The sequence below is a fragment of the Oryctolagus cuniculus genome, chromosome 2, assembly GCF_051225735.1.
Source record: "Oryctolagus cuniculus isolate XC-2025 breed Fujian yellow rabbit chromosome 2, ASM5122573v1, whole genome shotgun sequence".
Lineage (NCBI taxonomy): Eukaryota > Metazoa > Chordata > Mammalia > Lagomorpha > Leporidae > Oryctolagus > Oryctolagus cuniculus.
This window is the reverse complement of record NC_142868.1, coordinates 122407609-122423061: the sequence shown is the minus strand read 5'-3', so window position 1 is coordinate 122423061 and position 15453 is coordinate 122407609. Positions and strand designations below refer to the sequence as shown.

The 15453-nt window shown below is 52.0% G+C and overlaps 1 protein-coding gene across 10 annotated transcripts in view; it reads left to right on the top strand.

Moving 5' to 3' along the window:
• Positions 1-14306, top strand: part of ELMOD3 (ELMO domain containing 3) — a 31148-nt gene extending 16842 nt beyond the window's left edge. For 4 of the 10 annotated variants that reach the window (XM_089326195.1, XM_002709676.6, XM_089326196.1 and 1 more), the window contains 6 exons: positions 477-600; positions 816-938; positions 7015-7145; positions 12624-12700; positions 12879-13006; positions 13449-14306. In XM_089326195.1, the coding sequence (XP_089182321.1) occupies positions 477-600; positions 816-938; positions 7015-7145; positions 12624-12700; positions 12879-13006; positions 13449-13651 (786 nt within the window). In that variant the 3' untranslated portion in view covers positions 13652-14306. Of the gene's footprint in view, positions 1-476; positions 601-815; positions 939-3556; positions 3803-7014; positions 7146-12623; positions 12701-12878; positions 13007-13448 lie in introns of those variants that run through there. The other 6 variants (XM_008254179.5, XM_070068847.2, XM_089326197.1 and 3 more) reach the window with 4 other exon arrangements.
• The last annotated feature ends 1147 nt before the right edge of the window (positions 14307-15453 follow it).

Sequence of the window (15453 nt, the reverse complement as noted above, 5' to 3'; positions counted from 1 at the left end):
TATTATGAGAATTAACTGTAAAACTTGTTTTCAAAAAATACCTTATACTTTGTGTGAGTGCAAATTGTGGAAATGTTTGCTTAGTATAGAGTTGGTCTTCTGTATATAATTAAAAACAAATCTGCATGAAGAATGGGATGGGAGAGGGAGTAGGAAGTGGGATGAGAGTGAGGGTAGAAGGGTGGGTATGGGGGGAAGAACCACTGTATTCCTAAAGCTGTACCTATGAAATTTGTATTCAAATTTCTTTCTTAAAAAAAAAAAAAAAAGAAGAAGAAGAAGCAGAATCTGGGGCCTGGAGGAACCTGACCTGACTCCAGATACTCAGCCTGTGCTTCACAGCACCCTCCCCCTTTCCCTGGTCCAGTGACCAGCCGCTTAGATGGGGGGCTAGCTGGTGTAAGCCTGGCGGTGGGTGAGTTCATTTAGGCGGGTAGACCCAGCACTCAGCCTCTTACCTGCTCCTTCCTCCCCAGAAAAGAATCCAGCCAACCGTTCGAAGGACTGGGCTCGCTGCCCTCCGGCACTGCCTCTTCGGGCCTCCAAAGCTCCACCAGGGCCTTCGGGAAGAAAGGGACTTGGTTCTGACCATTGCTCAGTGTGAGTGCGTGGGGGCTGCATGTGTGGTCAGGCGGAGAGCGCTGTCTGTCCACCCTGTGGCTAAGGCAAAACCAGGGCTCTCGCATGTGCCTCGTTGGTGGGTGAGAGGGGAGCTAAGAAGGGTCTTTAGCAGAGTCCACATCGACCGCTCTCTGAGAAGCACCCAGTGTTCCGTGACGGGAAATCTAGCAGACTGTGGGTATGTTTTGAGGCAGGTGGCCTGGATAGCCAAGACCCAATGCATGGCCGAGTCCTGCAGACCATCTACAAGAAGCTGACTGGCTCCAAGTTTGACTGCGCCCTGCACGGAGACCACTGGGAAGACCTGGGCTTTCAGGGTAAGAGAGGAGGAGCGGCTCATCTTCTCTCCTTTGCCCCCATTCCAGGGCTGGAGTGAGAGGCCAGGATTGGGGGGGAGAGTTCCAGGAGGAGGGCACAGCGCATGCAAAGGCCCTGAGGTACAGCATTCTTGAGACCAGAAAGGTCTCCTTATGCCCTGCAGGCCATTGTGAAGCATATCTAGTGATATGGACAGAATTTGGCTTATTTGGAGGCTTTTTTTCCTCTTTGTTATTGAATACTGATGAAAATTTTATTATATAGTATTTTTTGAGTTAAAATGATTTGTACTGAAGCCAGTACTCGAGGGACAAGGTTGATGGCTTATTCAAGAGGCTGTCCACTTGAGGAGATGGTGGACTCTGTATCCCAAAGACCATCTCAGGTTCTCTAGTTAGCAGGAGGACTTGTTAAAGGAGAGAGGGTGGTTGAGGGGGGCTCCAGGAAGATAACCACTTTGTTGGCTGTGGGCAGATTCCCCTGGTCCGTTCTGATAAGCGTCTTGAGACTGGCCAGGTGGTAGCCTATCTGTCACTGACCTCTGCCCTTTATAGCTGCTGGTCGTGAATTCCAGGCCAGACAATGGTTCCTTTTGTGTTCAGCTTGACTATTTAAGGCTGGTGCCCTAAAGTCTTTCTGTATCTGAGGTCCAGCAATTTAAATATGTATGTATATATTTATTTTATTTATTTAAAAGGAAGAGAGAGAGATCTCATTCACTCATTCACTCCTCAAATGCCCAAAAAACATCTGTGGCTGGGTCAGATTGAAGCCAGGAGCTCAGAATTCATTAGTGGCAGGGAGCCAACTACTTGAACCATCACCTCCTGCCTCCTGGGAAGCCGGATTCAGGAATGAAGCCAGGGCTCAAACCCAAGCACTCCAGTATAGAATGTGGGTATCCCAAGTGGTAACTTAACTGTTGTACCAAACACCTGCCCCGTATCTATCCAGCCAGTTAGCTGACTCCCTGATGCCAGTCTCTAGAATTTTTTTTTATAAAGAGTTACCTATTTATTTGAAAGGTAGAGGAGAAAGAGAGAGACCAATCTTCCATCTACTGATTCATTCACCAAATGCCTGCAACATCCCAGGGTGGGCCAGGCGAAGGCCGGGAGCCAGGAACTCCATCAGGTCTCCATGTGGGTGGCAGGGACTCAAGTCACCAGGCCATCATCTGCTGCCTCTCAGGAGCATTAGCAGGAAGCTGGAACAGAAGTGCAAAGTATCCAGAATTCAGATTGCCATTTTTTTTTTTTTAAGATTTCTTTATTTATTTGAAATGTAGTTACAGAGAAAGAGAGAGGTCTTCCATCCACTGGCTTACTCCTCCACTGGCTGCAATGACTGGAGCTCTGCTGATCCAAAGCCAGGAGCCAGAAGCTTCTGCTGGGTCTCCCACATAGGTGCAGGGGACCAAGGACTTGGGCCATCTTCCACTGCTTTCCCAGGCCATAACAGAGAGCTAGATTGGCAGAGGAGCAGCCGGGACTCGAACACGCCCGCCCTTGTGGGATGCTAACACTGCAGGCAGTTGCTTTACCCGCTACGCCACAGCGCCGGCCCCAGATTGGCATTTCAACGTGGGATGCAGGAGTCCCAAGTGGCAGCCTAACCTGCTGCATCACAATACCTACCCACCTGGAATTCCTTTTTTTTTTTTTTAAGATTTATTTATTTGAAAGAGTTATAGAGAAAGAGCAACAGACTGAAAGAAATATCTTCCATCCACTGGTTCACCACTCAAATGCCCACAACACCTAGGGCTGCGCCAAACTAAAGCCAAGAGCCCCAAACTCAATCTGGATCTTCCATGTGGGTGGCAGGGATGTAAGTGCTGAGCCGTCACCTAGTGCTTCCTAGGGTGCACATTAGCAGGAAGCTGCAATTAGAAGTGGAGCCTGGACTTGAACCCAGCAACTCTGACATGGGATGCAGACATCCCAAGTGGCATCTTAACCACTGTGCCAAATCCCCACCCCAGAAAATATCTTAATTTAGACACTCATACTTCATGGTAATCTATTCATGTTGGCAGCATATTTATACCCCTGTCCTCTCCCTCTTCTATAATGTAACTATATTAAATATGTCCTCTCTGTATTTAAACTCACTTTAGATAATGTTATGATCTGGGGCCGGCATTGTGGCATAGCAGGTTAAGCCTCTACCTACGATGCCAGCATCCCGTATGGGCCCCAGTTCAAGACCCAGCTGTGGCCGGCGCCGCGGCTCAATAGGCTAATCCTCCGCCTGCGGGACCAGCACACCGGGTTCTAGTCCCAGTCGGGGCACCGGATTCTGTCCTAGTTGCCCATCTTCTAGTCCACCTCTCTGCTGTGGCCCGGGAGTGCAGTGGAGGATGGCCCAAGTGCTTGGGCCCTGCACCCGCTTGGGAGACCAGGAAAAGCACCTGGCTCCTGGCTTCGGATCAGCTCCTGGCTTTGGATCAGCATAGTGTGCCGGCTGCAGCGCGCCAGCCACAGCGGCCATTGGAGGGTGAACCAACGGTAAAGGAAGACCTTTCTCCCTGTCTCTCTCTCTCACTGTCCACTCTGCCTGTCAAAAAAAAAAAAAAAAAAAGACCCAAAGACCCAGCTGTGTCACTTCAATCCAGCTCCCTGCTGATGTACCTGGAAAAGCAACAGAGGATGGACCAAGTGTTTGGACCTCTACACCCATGTGGGAAACCCGGAAGAAGCTCCTGGCTCCTGGCTTCAGCCTGGCCCAGCCCCAGCCATTACAGCCATTTGGGGAGAGAACCAGCAGGTGGAAGATTGCTTGCTGTCTCTGTGTCCTCTTTTCTGTTATTCTGCCTTATAAATAAATTTCAAATTTAAAAAATAAATAAATTAAAAAGAAATATAATGCTTTATGATTTGTATTTCAATCATCAATCATAATTTTTAAAACTCTGGGAGAGAAGGAAAGTCTATTGTTTTTTTTTTTTTTGACAGGCAGAGTGGACAGTGAGAGAGAGAGACAGAGAGAAAGGTCTTCCTTTGCCGTTGGTTCACCCTCCAATGGCCGCCGCGGCTGGCGCGCTGCGGCCGGCGCACCGCGCTGATCCGATGGCAGGAGCCAGGTACTTCTCCTGGTCTCCCATGGGGTGCAGGGCCCAAGCACTTGGGCCATCCTCCACTGTACTCCCTGGCCACAGCAGAGAGCTGGCCTGGAAGAGGGGCAACCGGGACAGAATCCGGCACCCCGACCAGGACTAGAACCCGGTGTGCCGGCGCCGCTAGGCGGAGGATTAGCCTAGTGAGCCACGGCGCCGGCCTGAAAGTCTATTGTATTTATCTGTGTAGTTATTTGCATGTTCTTTCTTTCTTCCTGATATTCCAAGATCCTATCTTCATTTTCCTTCAAGAACTTCCTGTTCTTGGAAAAAAAAAAAAAAGAATAGCTGTTCTGTTAGGATTGATCTAATGGCAATAAATCATCTTAGTTTTCTTTATTTAAGAATTTTTTAAAGATTTATTTATTTGAGAAACTCATTTCCCTGTAACTGCTTTGTCCTTCACAGGTAAGGAGTTACTTTTCTTCTCCCTTGTTTTCAAGATCTTTTCTTTGTCTTTTTTTTTTTTTTAAGATTGATTTCTTTTTTTTTTTTTTTTTCTTTTTTTTTTTTTGACAGGCAGAGTGGACAGTGAGAGAGAGAGACAGAGAGAAAGGTCTTCCTTTTGCTGTTGGTTCACCCTCCAATGGCCGCCACGGCTGGCGTGCTTCGGCTGGCGCACCGCGCTGATCCGATGGCAGGAGCCAGGTACTTCTCCTGGTCTCCCATGGGGTGCAGGGCCCAAGCACTTGGGCCATCCTCCACTGCACTCCCTGGCCACAGCAGAGAGCTGGCCTTGAAGAGGAGCAACCGGGACAGAATCCAGCGCCCCGACCAGGACTAGAACCCGGTGTGCTGGGGCTGCAAGGTGGAGGATTAGCCTAGTGAGCCGTGGCGCCGGCCTCTTTTCTTTGTCTTTAGTGGTCACTGTGTGGACCTCGTTGGGCTTATCCTGCTTGGGGTTAACTCAACTTCTTTTTTAAAGATTTATTTATTTTTATTTGAAAGTCACACACACAGAGAGAGGACAGGCAGAGAAAGAGAGAGAGAGAGAGAGGTCTTCCATCCGCTGGTTCACTCCCCAATTGGCCACAACGGCCGGAGCTGTGCTGATCCAAAGCCAGGAGCCAGGAGCTTCTTCCGGGTCTCCCACACGAGTGCAGGGGCCCAAGGACTTGGGCCATCTTCTGCTTTCCCAGTCCATAGCAGAGAGCTGGATTGGAAATGGAGCAGGCAGGTCTTGAACTGGCACCCATATGGGGTGCCGGTGCTTCAGGCTAGGGCTTTAACCCGCTGTGCCCCAGTACCTGCCCCAGCTCAACTTCTTGAATCTATAGATTTAATGTCTTGCGAAATTTGGTAAAATTTCAGCTGTGTTTACTTTTGACACAAATGCTAAATCATTGACTGTTTATTGATTGATTGATTGAGGAGCTTCCATCTGCTGGTACATTCCCAAAATTCCCATAGTGACTCGGACTGGGTCATTGTGAGGATCAATCCAGGTTTTCCTGGATTATGGATGACGGGAATCCAATTACTTGAGCCATCACTGCCACACTGACAGGAAGCTGAAGCTGAAGGAGCCAGAGCTGAGTATCACACCACTTGGGACATTCACACCCCAGATCAGACTGCTGTTTGATTCTGATCCAGCATTCCTGCTCATGTGCCTGGGAAGGCAGTGGATGATGGCCGCAGTACTTAGGTCCCTGCACCCATGTGGGAGACCCTGATAGTGCTCCTGGCTCCTGGCTCCTGGCTTCAGCCTGGCTTCAGCCCGACCCAGCCCTGGCTCTTGCAGGCATTTGGGGAATGAACCAGCAAAATGGAAGATTATACTCTTTGTCTCTCTCTATATATATATGTATCTCTCTCCCTCTCTCTGTCACTCTGCCTTTCAAATAAATAAATATTTTTATAAAATAAAATAAATGGAACAACACAAACTTATTGCTTAGCTTGTTGGTCTGTAGTGGAGAAACCTGACACAGATCCCGCAGCGCTGGGTTCCTGGGTGGAAGCTCTTGTCTTCCAGATCAGATTCTGAGCGCCACCTGCATTCCTCCATCCTCAAAGCCAGAGACAGTGTCTCTGGGCCCGATTCCTTCTCTCCTCATGTCTTTCTCTGGCTCTATGCTTCTGCCTCTCTCTTCCACTTTGAAGCACCCTCTGATTACCTTGATCCACCCAGATAATCCAGGGTAAACCGCTGATTTGCAGCCTTCATTCTCCCTGCAGTCTTTATCCTTTTTGACCCCTTAGGACATGGATATCTTGAGGGAGGGGATTACACACCTGGTGAGGGCCTTCTTACTGCATCATAACACACAGAGGGCATCACGTGGTGAGACTGCAACTGTGTCAGCTCCACTTTGCCCTCCTCTAAGACACCAGGGAGCCCTCATCTGATCCCAGTTGCTTCCCAAAGGCCGCACTCCAAACGTTACGACCAGATGAATTAGGGGTTACGTTTCCACATTCAAGCTGTAGCCTGCTTCCATTGACATTCCTGGGTCGCTGCCTTCTCTGGCACAGTCAGGACATATCAGACATAATGAGACCCGGGAAACTCAATGTCGTGTATCAGCTCTCAAGGTCCCCAGCCAGGCTGGCCTCCTCCTGCACCTTTTAGAGTCGTCTGAAAGACTGCTTCCTGTATTAGTGTCCGCGGCTTGTAGCAGCAAGAGAATAGGGAGAACTGCATTCCTCATCTTGCCCCAGAACCAGAAGTTCAGTCTTGCTTTGTGAAGGATGTGCCCCGTTGTATGGAGAAAGAATGCATGGGATCACATGTAGCAGCAAGAAGATTGCAGGAGGCTGCCCGCGGAGCTCTGGGCGACCCCTTGTTTGGTCCCACAGGGCTGTATGGACCTGTACTTCTTGCACTCCTATAGGGCAGGGAAGAGGCCACTGTCAGGGCAGCCTTCCAGATCAAGCCCTTGAAGGTCAAGGGAGCAGAACTTCATTAAGTATTGCTCACCTTGGCATCCCGCGTCCTGTGGTTTCTCTCACAGGAGCAAATCCAGCCACAGACCTGAGAGGGGCAGGCTTCCTTGCCCTCCTGCATCTGCTCTACCTGGTGATGGACTCAAAGACCTGGCTGATGGCACAGGAGATCTTCCGCCTGTCTCGGCATCACATCCAGGTGGGCTTTGGTGGGGAGCCAGGACCTGAGCACTGGGGGAGCTGTGGCTGCTGAGGGCTCTGAGGACAGCAGAGGAAAACCAACCCTGTCTGACCTGGGTTGGACTCTGCCCTTGCCCACTCATTACCTGTGTGTGGAAGCAAGTCCCTTACCTCCTCAGAGCCTTGGTTCCTCACCTGCAAGGTGGGTATAGAGACTTCAGCTGGCTCCCTGGGAAAATGACTCGAGCCAGTGCACGAAAGCACTGGGCACAGCAGGGGTGTCGCTGTGTCAGCTCTCTGCCCTCCCTGAGGAAGTGCTGGCAGCGCTGGGAGCTCCTCCTGACTCCATAGGAGAGGGAGCCCCTGGGGCTTTGTCCGGACCTGCCTTTGGGGTTGGGTCTGATAGCTTTCCTAAGCGGTAAGAGGGGATGGTGCCGCCATTTTAGGAAACAGATTTGACCTGTGTTCCTTCCATTTATCTATCCCAGACTTGTGGGACCTGGAATTCATTCAGTCAAGTTCCGTTTTATTTATTTGAAAGTTTTATTGACATAGAGATAGAGGCAAAGAGAAAAATATCTTCCATCCACTGGTTCACTCCCTGAATAGCCACAATGCCCAGACCTGGGCCAGGCTGAAGCCAGGAGTGTGAAGCTCCATCCCGGTCTCCCATATGGGTGCCAGGGCCTATCTTCACTGCCTTCCCAGGCACATTAGCAGGGAGCTGGATCGGCAAGTGGGGCAGCCGGGACTTGAACTGGGACTCCAATACGGGATGCCAATGTTGCAAGAAGCAGCTTAATCTACTGTAACACGCCAGCCACAAGGCAGTAAGCTTTTTGGAAAAAAAAAAAAAAAAAAAAAAAAAAAAAGATCTATTTATTTGTTTGAAAGAGTTACACAGAGAGGAGAGGCAGAGAGAGAGTCTTCCATCCACTGGTTCATGCCCCAATTGGCTGCAATGGCCAGAGCTAAGGCAATCCAAAACAAGGAGCCAGGAGCTTCTTTTGGGTCTCCCATGTAGGTTCAGGAGCCCAAGTACTTGGGCCATCTTCTACTGCCTTCCCAGGCCATAGCATAAATCAGGATCGGAAGTGGAGCAGCCGGGACTCGAACCAGGACTCGAGCCCATATGTGATGCTGTGTCACGTGCAGCGGTTTAACCCACTACAATACAACACCAGCCCCACATCTTATATTTTTTAAATCAGCTGGATACAAGTCTGCACAAATACATGCATTAGTAAAGTAGATCCCTTCTCTTTTTTTTTTTAAGATTTATTTTTTATTTATTACTTGAAAGAGTTACAGAGAGAGCTAGAGTCAGAGAGGTCTTCCATCCGCTGGTTCACTCCCCAGATGGCCGCAATGGCCAGAGCTGTGCCGATCCAAAGCCAGGAGCCAGGAGCTTCTTCTGTGTCTCTCACATGGGTGCAGGGGCCCAAGGACCTGGGCTATCTTCTACTGCTATCCCAGGGATGCCAACGCTTCAGGGCAGGGCATTAACCCACTGTGCCACAGCGCTGGCCCCGTTTTGGCAGGCAGAGTGGACAGTGAGAGAGAGAGACAGAGAGAAAGGTCTTCCTTTTCCATTGGTTTACTCTCCAATGGCCGCTGCAGCTGGCGCACCACGCTGATCCAAAGCCAGGAGCCAGGTGCTTCTCCTGGTCTCCCACATGGGTGAAGGGCCCAAGTACTTGGGCCATCCTCCACTGCACTCTTGGACCACAGCAGAGAGCTGGACTGGAAGAGGGGCAACCGGGACAGAATCCGGCACCCCGACCAGGACTAGAACCTGGTGTGCCAGCACCGCAGGCGGATGATTAGCCTATTGGGCCGCGGCGCCGGCCATGTAGATCCCTTCTTGAAACCAAAACTTCTTGAATGCAAAACAAATAGTCATACAGTTTCTGCCACTTAGATAATTTTTTATTTCTATATTTTTGGGAGAAACACCTAGTGAATCTGTTTTTATGGGGGCCGGCACTGTGGCATAGCGGGTAAAACCACTGCCTGCAGTGCTGGCATCCAATGTGGGCACCGGTATGAGTCCCAGCTGCTCCACTTCCGATCCAGCTCTCTGCTATGGCCTGGGAAAGCAGTAGAAGATGGCCCAAGTCCTTGGGCTCCTGTACCTGTGTGGGAGAACCGGAAGAAGCTCCTGGCTCCTTGCTTTGGATCGGCTTAGCTCCGGCCATTGCGGCCAGTTCAGGAGTGAACCAGCGGATGAAAGACCTCTCTTTCTCTGCCTCTCCTTCTTTCGCTGTGTAACTCTGACTTTCAAATAAATAAACAAATAAATCTTTTTTAAAAATCTGTTTTTAAATTTTTTGTTTATTTGAAAGGCAGAAAGAGAGAGATTTTTCATCCACTGGCTTACCCCCCAAATGCCTGCAATAGCCAGGGCTGGGCCAGGCCAAAGCTAGGAGCCTGGAGGCCAATCCTAGTCTTCCACGTGGATGGCAGGAACCCAAATATTTGAACTGTTACCTGCAGCCTCCCAGGGTACAGGTTGGCAGGAAGCTGGATCGGAAGCAGAGGAGCACTCCGATATGGGATGCAGGCGTCCCAAGCAGCAACTTAACTGTTATGCCAAATGCCTGCCCCCAGTCCCCAAGGTTTTTATTGGGGTCTGCCTGGGTCGGCAGTCTCTGCCTAGTACATACCAGAATTCCAGAGTCACAGAGGGAAGGCAGGTGTCCAGTACAAGCAGTTCAGGAACAGTGAGCCACGCCTATCAGCTGGGGAATGGTGGGAGCCATCTCAGAGTCCAAGCACCTAGATGCCACCATGGACCAACCTTGTAAGCAGGGCTTTCTAAAGATAGCAGTCTCACATCTCCTGCATCAAGCCTTTACTCTTTCCTACATGGCCCTCAGTTTATTTCCTTTTTGATTTTTAGAGATGGGAAGGCTGAGGGCCCTAGGGGTTAGGTGGCCTTCCCAGGGACACATAGCTTGCAGGTCGCCAGGCCAAGATCTGGAACCAGGGTGTCATGGAAGAGCCTGAGAAAGGCTGTGCAGCCAGCAGCCCTGCATCCGGGGCTGTTCATTAGAGCTTTCTGCAGTATCGAAATGCTCTGTCTACTTGATGGACAGACGTGCGCCATCTAGAGATGGGGGTGTGGCATAGCAGGTTATGCTTGGGATTCCCAAAACCCATCAGAGTGCTGATTTGAGTCCTGGCTCCTCTACTTCTGACCCAGCATCCTGCTATGCACCTGCGAGGCAGCAGATGGTGGCCTAAATGTTTGAGTTTCTGCCACCCACATGGCAGACCCGAATGGAGGTCTAGGCCCTGGGCTTTGGTCAGCCTTGCCTGGCCCTGGCTTTTATAGGCATTTCGGGAATAAACCAACAGATAAACGATTTGTGTCTGTCTCTCTCTCTCCCTGTCTCTTTTACTCTGCCTTTCAAATAAATAAATTAATATTTAAAGCATTAAAGGGGCCAGCATTGTGCTGTAATGATTAAAGCTGCCACCTATGATGCCGGCATCCCATATGTGTGCCAGTTTGAGTCCCAGCTGCTCCACTTCTGATCAAGCTCCCTGCTAATGGCCTAGGAAAAGCAGTGGAATATGGCCCAACTTCTTGAGCCCCTGCCACCCACATGGGAGAGACCCTGGCTTCTGGCTTTGGTCAGGCCCAGCCCTGGCCATTGTGACCAACTGAGGAGTGAACCAGTACATGGAAAATTCTCTCTCTCTCTCTCTCTCTCTCTCTCTCTCTCTATATATATATATATATATATATAACTCTTTCAAAATAAATCTTTAAAAGTAAAATAAAACCTTTAAGTAAATAAATATGTTAATAAATGTCATTTTAAGTAAATGAATAGTTACTAAGCACATGAGACTACTGAGTACTTGAAATTTGAGTAATGCAACTCAGTAGCTGGATGTTTTACCTGATTTAATTTTTTAAGGATTAACTTACTTGAAAGTCAGAGTTACAAGAGAGGGGGAGGCAGAGAGAGAGAGAGATCTTCCATTGCTGGTTCATTCCCCAGATTGCTGCAGTAGCCAGGGCTGGGCCAGACTGAAGCCGAGCCGGAAGCTTCTTCCGGGTCTCCCATGTGGGTGGCAGGAGCCCAAACATTGGGCCATCTTCCACTGCTTTTCCCAGGCCATTAGCAGGGAGCTGGATCGGAAGTGGAGCAGTTGGGACTTGAACTGGCGCGCTTATGGGATGCTAGCATTGCAGGTGGCAGCTTTACCTACCACACCACCATGCCAGCCCTAATTTTAATTAGTTTACTCTTATATAACTACATTAGCAGGTACTGGCTTACTGGACAGCCTAGTTCTGTGTCGTATATAGTGGGTTTTTCTTTTGGGAAGCAGGTGGGGTACATAGACTTTGGCTCTCTTCTGCACCCAGGAATACACTGACCCACATGGCCCTCACAGTGGACGTTCTTGTTTATTTGCACCAGAGGAAGCTAGTAAGTCAGGTCTACAGATTCCCCAGGGGAAGCTCTTCCATTTAGAAATCATGCTTACTTTGTTTCATTGTTGTTAAAGAATAAGAAGGAACCTGTCAAGCAGGCATTAGGCCTAGCCATTAAGATGCTGCATAAGACACCATGTCTCATGTCAATGTCAGGTTCAGTACCCAGCTCCAGCTCCTAACTACAGCTACCTCTAATGCAGACCCTGGGAGGAAGTGATGATGGCTCAAATAGTTGGGTCCCTGCCCCTCCTGTGGGAGACCTGGACCAAACTCCTGGCTCCTGGCTTATGTGTAGCCCAGCCAGGCTGTTGTGGCCATTTGGAGAATGAACCAGAGGACAGGAGCAGCCTGCCCCCCACCCTCTGCCCCACGCATCTAAAATGATTTTTTTAAAAAAATAAAGGAAATTGCCTCTCCAAAACTAAAGCAGTAAAGTGGACCCTCCCAGGGGATGCCGAGGCCGTCTTGGTGAAGACCCCTGCCATGCTCCCTGCCACATCCTCCCGGCTGGACCTGCATAGCCCTTGTGTGTGTTGTGGAGAGGTGGGGTGCCCTTAGTGAGACTGGCTTTCTGCTTGCTTGCATCTTCTCTGTGTGCTTCCACATGGGGCACCCCTGAGCAGCCAGATCACCAGAATCACCTGGAGGACTGCGGAGTTAAAGGGCTGAGTCCCACTCCTCCGTGTTCATCCCAGCGCCGAGAGCTGGCCTGGTCCCAGCAGCAGCACAGCTGGGGACGGCCACGGAGAGCTAAGGAGCGGAGCTGCTGAGGAGGCTGGAGAGCTCCGCAGGGCTCCTGCGTGCCTGCGGCGGAGCAACCAGCCCGGGTGGAACCCGGTTCCCACACCTTGCACAAGTTACGTAAGGGCATGGAGCCTTAGCTTCCCTTCTGGAAGACGGGAAGATTATTTGGAAAACTAAGTGCGAGCAACAACAATGTCGGCTTGGCCTCTGGGGCCGTGACTCCCTGCGGGCCATGCGAGGCTGCCAGTGAGAGCTGGGGCTGGGGTTGCCACTGACACACCAGCCCCTCCATTGCAGCAGTTCCCGTTCTGTCTGATGTCCGTGAACATCACCCGCATCGCCATCCAGGCCCTGAGGGAGGAGTGTCTGTCCAGGTGAGTAGTGAGAGGCCCAGCGGAACCTGATTCGCTCCCTTGCCTGCTTCCAGCTCCTCAGCCTGTTCCTCACCTGCAGGAACTGGGGGGCCTGGACACCCCGGCCCCAGAGGAGGGGGTGTCCTGGGTCCGGGCTGGCTCCCCTGCGGGAGCTGAGCAGACATCTCCCTGTCCTTAGGGAGTGTAACCGGCAGCAGAAGGTCATCCCCGTAGTGAACAGCTTCTATGCAGCCACTTTCCTCCGGCTCGCCCATGTCTGGAGGACCCAGGAGAAGACCATCTCAGACTCGGGCTTTGTCCTCAAAGGTGAGCTCCCTCTCCTGCGGTGGCCGAGGCTCAGACACCCCAGGGCGGGTGCGCCACTGTCTGGAGCTGCAGTTCCCCACCCCACTCCATCCATCCGGCCTCCTCTGGAGTCTGCCCTTGGCCGCTGTCCACCACCACCCTCCTCCCTTTCGGGCCTGATGAAGAGGAGGTGATCGCATGAATCTAACCTGGAAGCCAGGGGCTGGCAGGCAGCCTGACCGTTCAGTCACGATTTTCCCGGACAACGTGGAGTGTGTGGTCTCCGAGGCCAGTGTCCTCCTCCTCCCTCTCCAGTGGGCCCTCTGTCTTTGGAGACTTGTTTGCCTTTCTCTCTCTTGGTAGGGGTTGTGGCTATTCCCTAGAAGTGCTAGGCTGGAGGCTCTGACGACTGTGCTGTCCAAAGCGCTCCCCAGCCTCCCTCCCTTAATCCTCTCTGCTCCAGACCTGGAAGTGTTGGCCAAGAAGAGCCCACGACGGCTGCTCAAGACCCTGGACATCTACCTGGCTGGGGTGTCAAAGGGCCAGGCCTCCTTGTTGGGGGCCCAGAAGTGCCCTGGGCCACAAGCCCCTCACGCCAAGGACCTCACCTTCACAGGCGTGTGTGACCTGCAGGCTCACTCAGCCGAAGGCTCCGGGCTGATCTGACGCTGCCCCACCGCAGCGGAGCAACGGAAAGACTTGAAGGCTGGGCCGCAGGGGCTTTCAGAGCAGCGCATGGCAGGCCATGTCCAGAACACCCTGGGCCGGCAGGAGGCATGAGGGCAGACCTGCCTCTGGGGCGGGGAGAATCTTGCCTCAGTATCAGTGGGGCTGCCAGCTGCAGGGTGGGTTCCAAGCCATGAGGTGCAATACCACTGTGTGCATCCTCCACATAGCCCCACACAGAAAGGATTCTCAAGGCAGCCACAGTTCTGACTGGCAGCTGGGCATTAGGTAGAATTGAGACAGGGAAGAGGGCAGTGGCAGCAGCCAGCAGGGGGCAGCATAGCCCAGGGCAAGGTGCTGAGAGCTCCAGTGAGCGTGGGCCTTCCTCTCCTGCAGCCACAGGGCAGCATCAGGGCCCCTCTGGGCCCTCAGGCCTCACACCTCCCACCTTGCTCTTTCTCAGCCCCCCCCTCCAGTACTTACCATCTAGAAATGGGCTTTCAGCCCCTGGGGGCTGCCCTGTCCTCAAGCCAGGAGCTGGGGCTTCCTCCCATGGAGGCTAGGCACTGTGTCAGGAGGGCGTCTTTCCAGTGGGTGGAGGGAAGAGGAAGTCTGCACACCGGCACTTTTCCAATAAAGAACTCTTCTCGTTTAAGGGTCACAAGTGTTTTCCCTTGGCCCCGTCGTTCCAGGGCCGGGCTAGAGCCAGGTACTGCATGCATGGGGTGTATGGAGGCCCCAGCCCGGCCGTGTGCTCCAGCAGAGAAGCTGCCTATGCCGTGGGCAAATTCCCACTGAGTTCAAGTGACGTCCACCCCACCTTGGTTGCCCTCGCAGGCCCCAGCTTCCCCGCACACGCCAGCTGGCGGTTGAGGAGGCCCTGGCTCTTGCTAGGATCACACGGTGGCAGGTACCGCACAGGGCCTTCCCTGCACTTGCTTCTGGGGCAGCCTGGCTCTGTTGCTCCCTCATGAAAGGGCCTCCAGGCCAGAGTACTTCCCCTGTCCTGTCCTCAAGTGGAGCTATGGAAGACTGTTACCAAGTCTGACTCACGGGAGGCAGACCCATCACAGAGGCAGGGACCACCGACGGCCACCCGGGGATGGAAAGGAACCCCTGGCTGGTGTCTGGATGCCTCGGGCATGCACTATTGCCAAACCCTGCAGGTGGCCTTGGGCCATCTTTGCCCAGCCTGAGCTAATCCTTCATTCCTGTCACTTTCTCCAGCCTGGCCTTCAGCTGACAATGAGATGGCTGGGGTGGGGTGGGGTGGGCAGGCGGAGCTGCAGCTCAGCCTCCACTCTGGGGTGAGTGTCAAGTCAGGTGGTTCCTTTCCCCCAAATCCCCATAGCTTGCCGAGCCTGTGAGGCTAACGCAGCCGCCCAGCCCTGAATGTGCTGCCCTTGGCTCATGGTCCACAGGAGTCCTGGGAGCCCCTTGCAGGGGAGGAGCAAGCGCCCTGGGCACGCCCTGGGTAATATTTTCCAGACCACATCATGCTCATGGCGTCAGACCTTGGGACATCAACAGCAATGCAGGCTGAAGTTTTTAAGTTGTAGTCATCTTGGTGGACAGACTGGTTTGAGGAGATGTGTGGACCCTCTGAAAACAGGTGCAGAAATTTTAATCTGTACATTTTTCTTTTTTTTTTAAAGATTTGTTTATTTACTTGAAGGCAGAGTTACAGGTTACAGAGAGGCAGAGAGAGAGGTCTTCCATCCGCTGGTTCACTCCCAGATGGCTGCAACGTCCAGAGCTGTGCTGATCCGAAGCCAGGAGCTTCCTCTGGGTCTCTCACACAG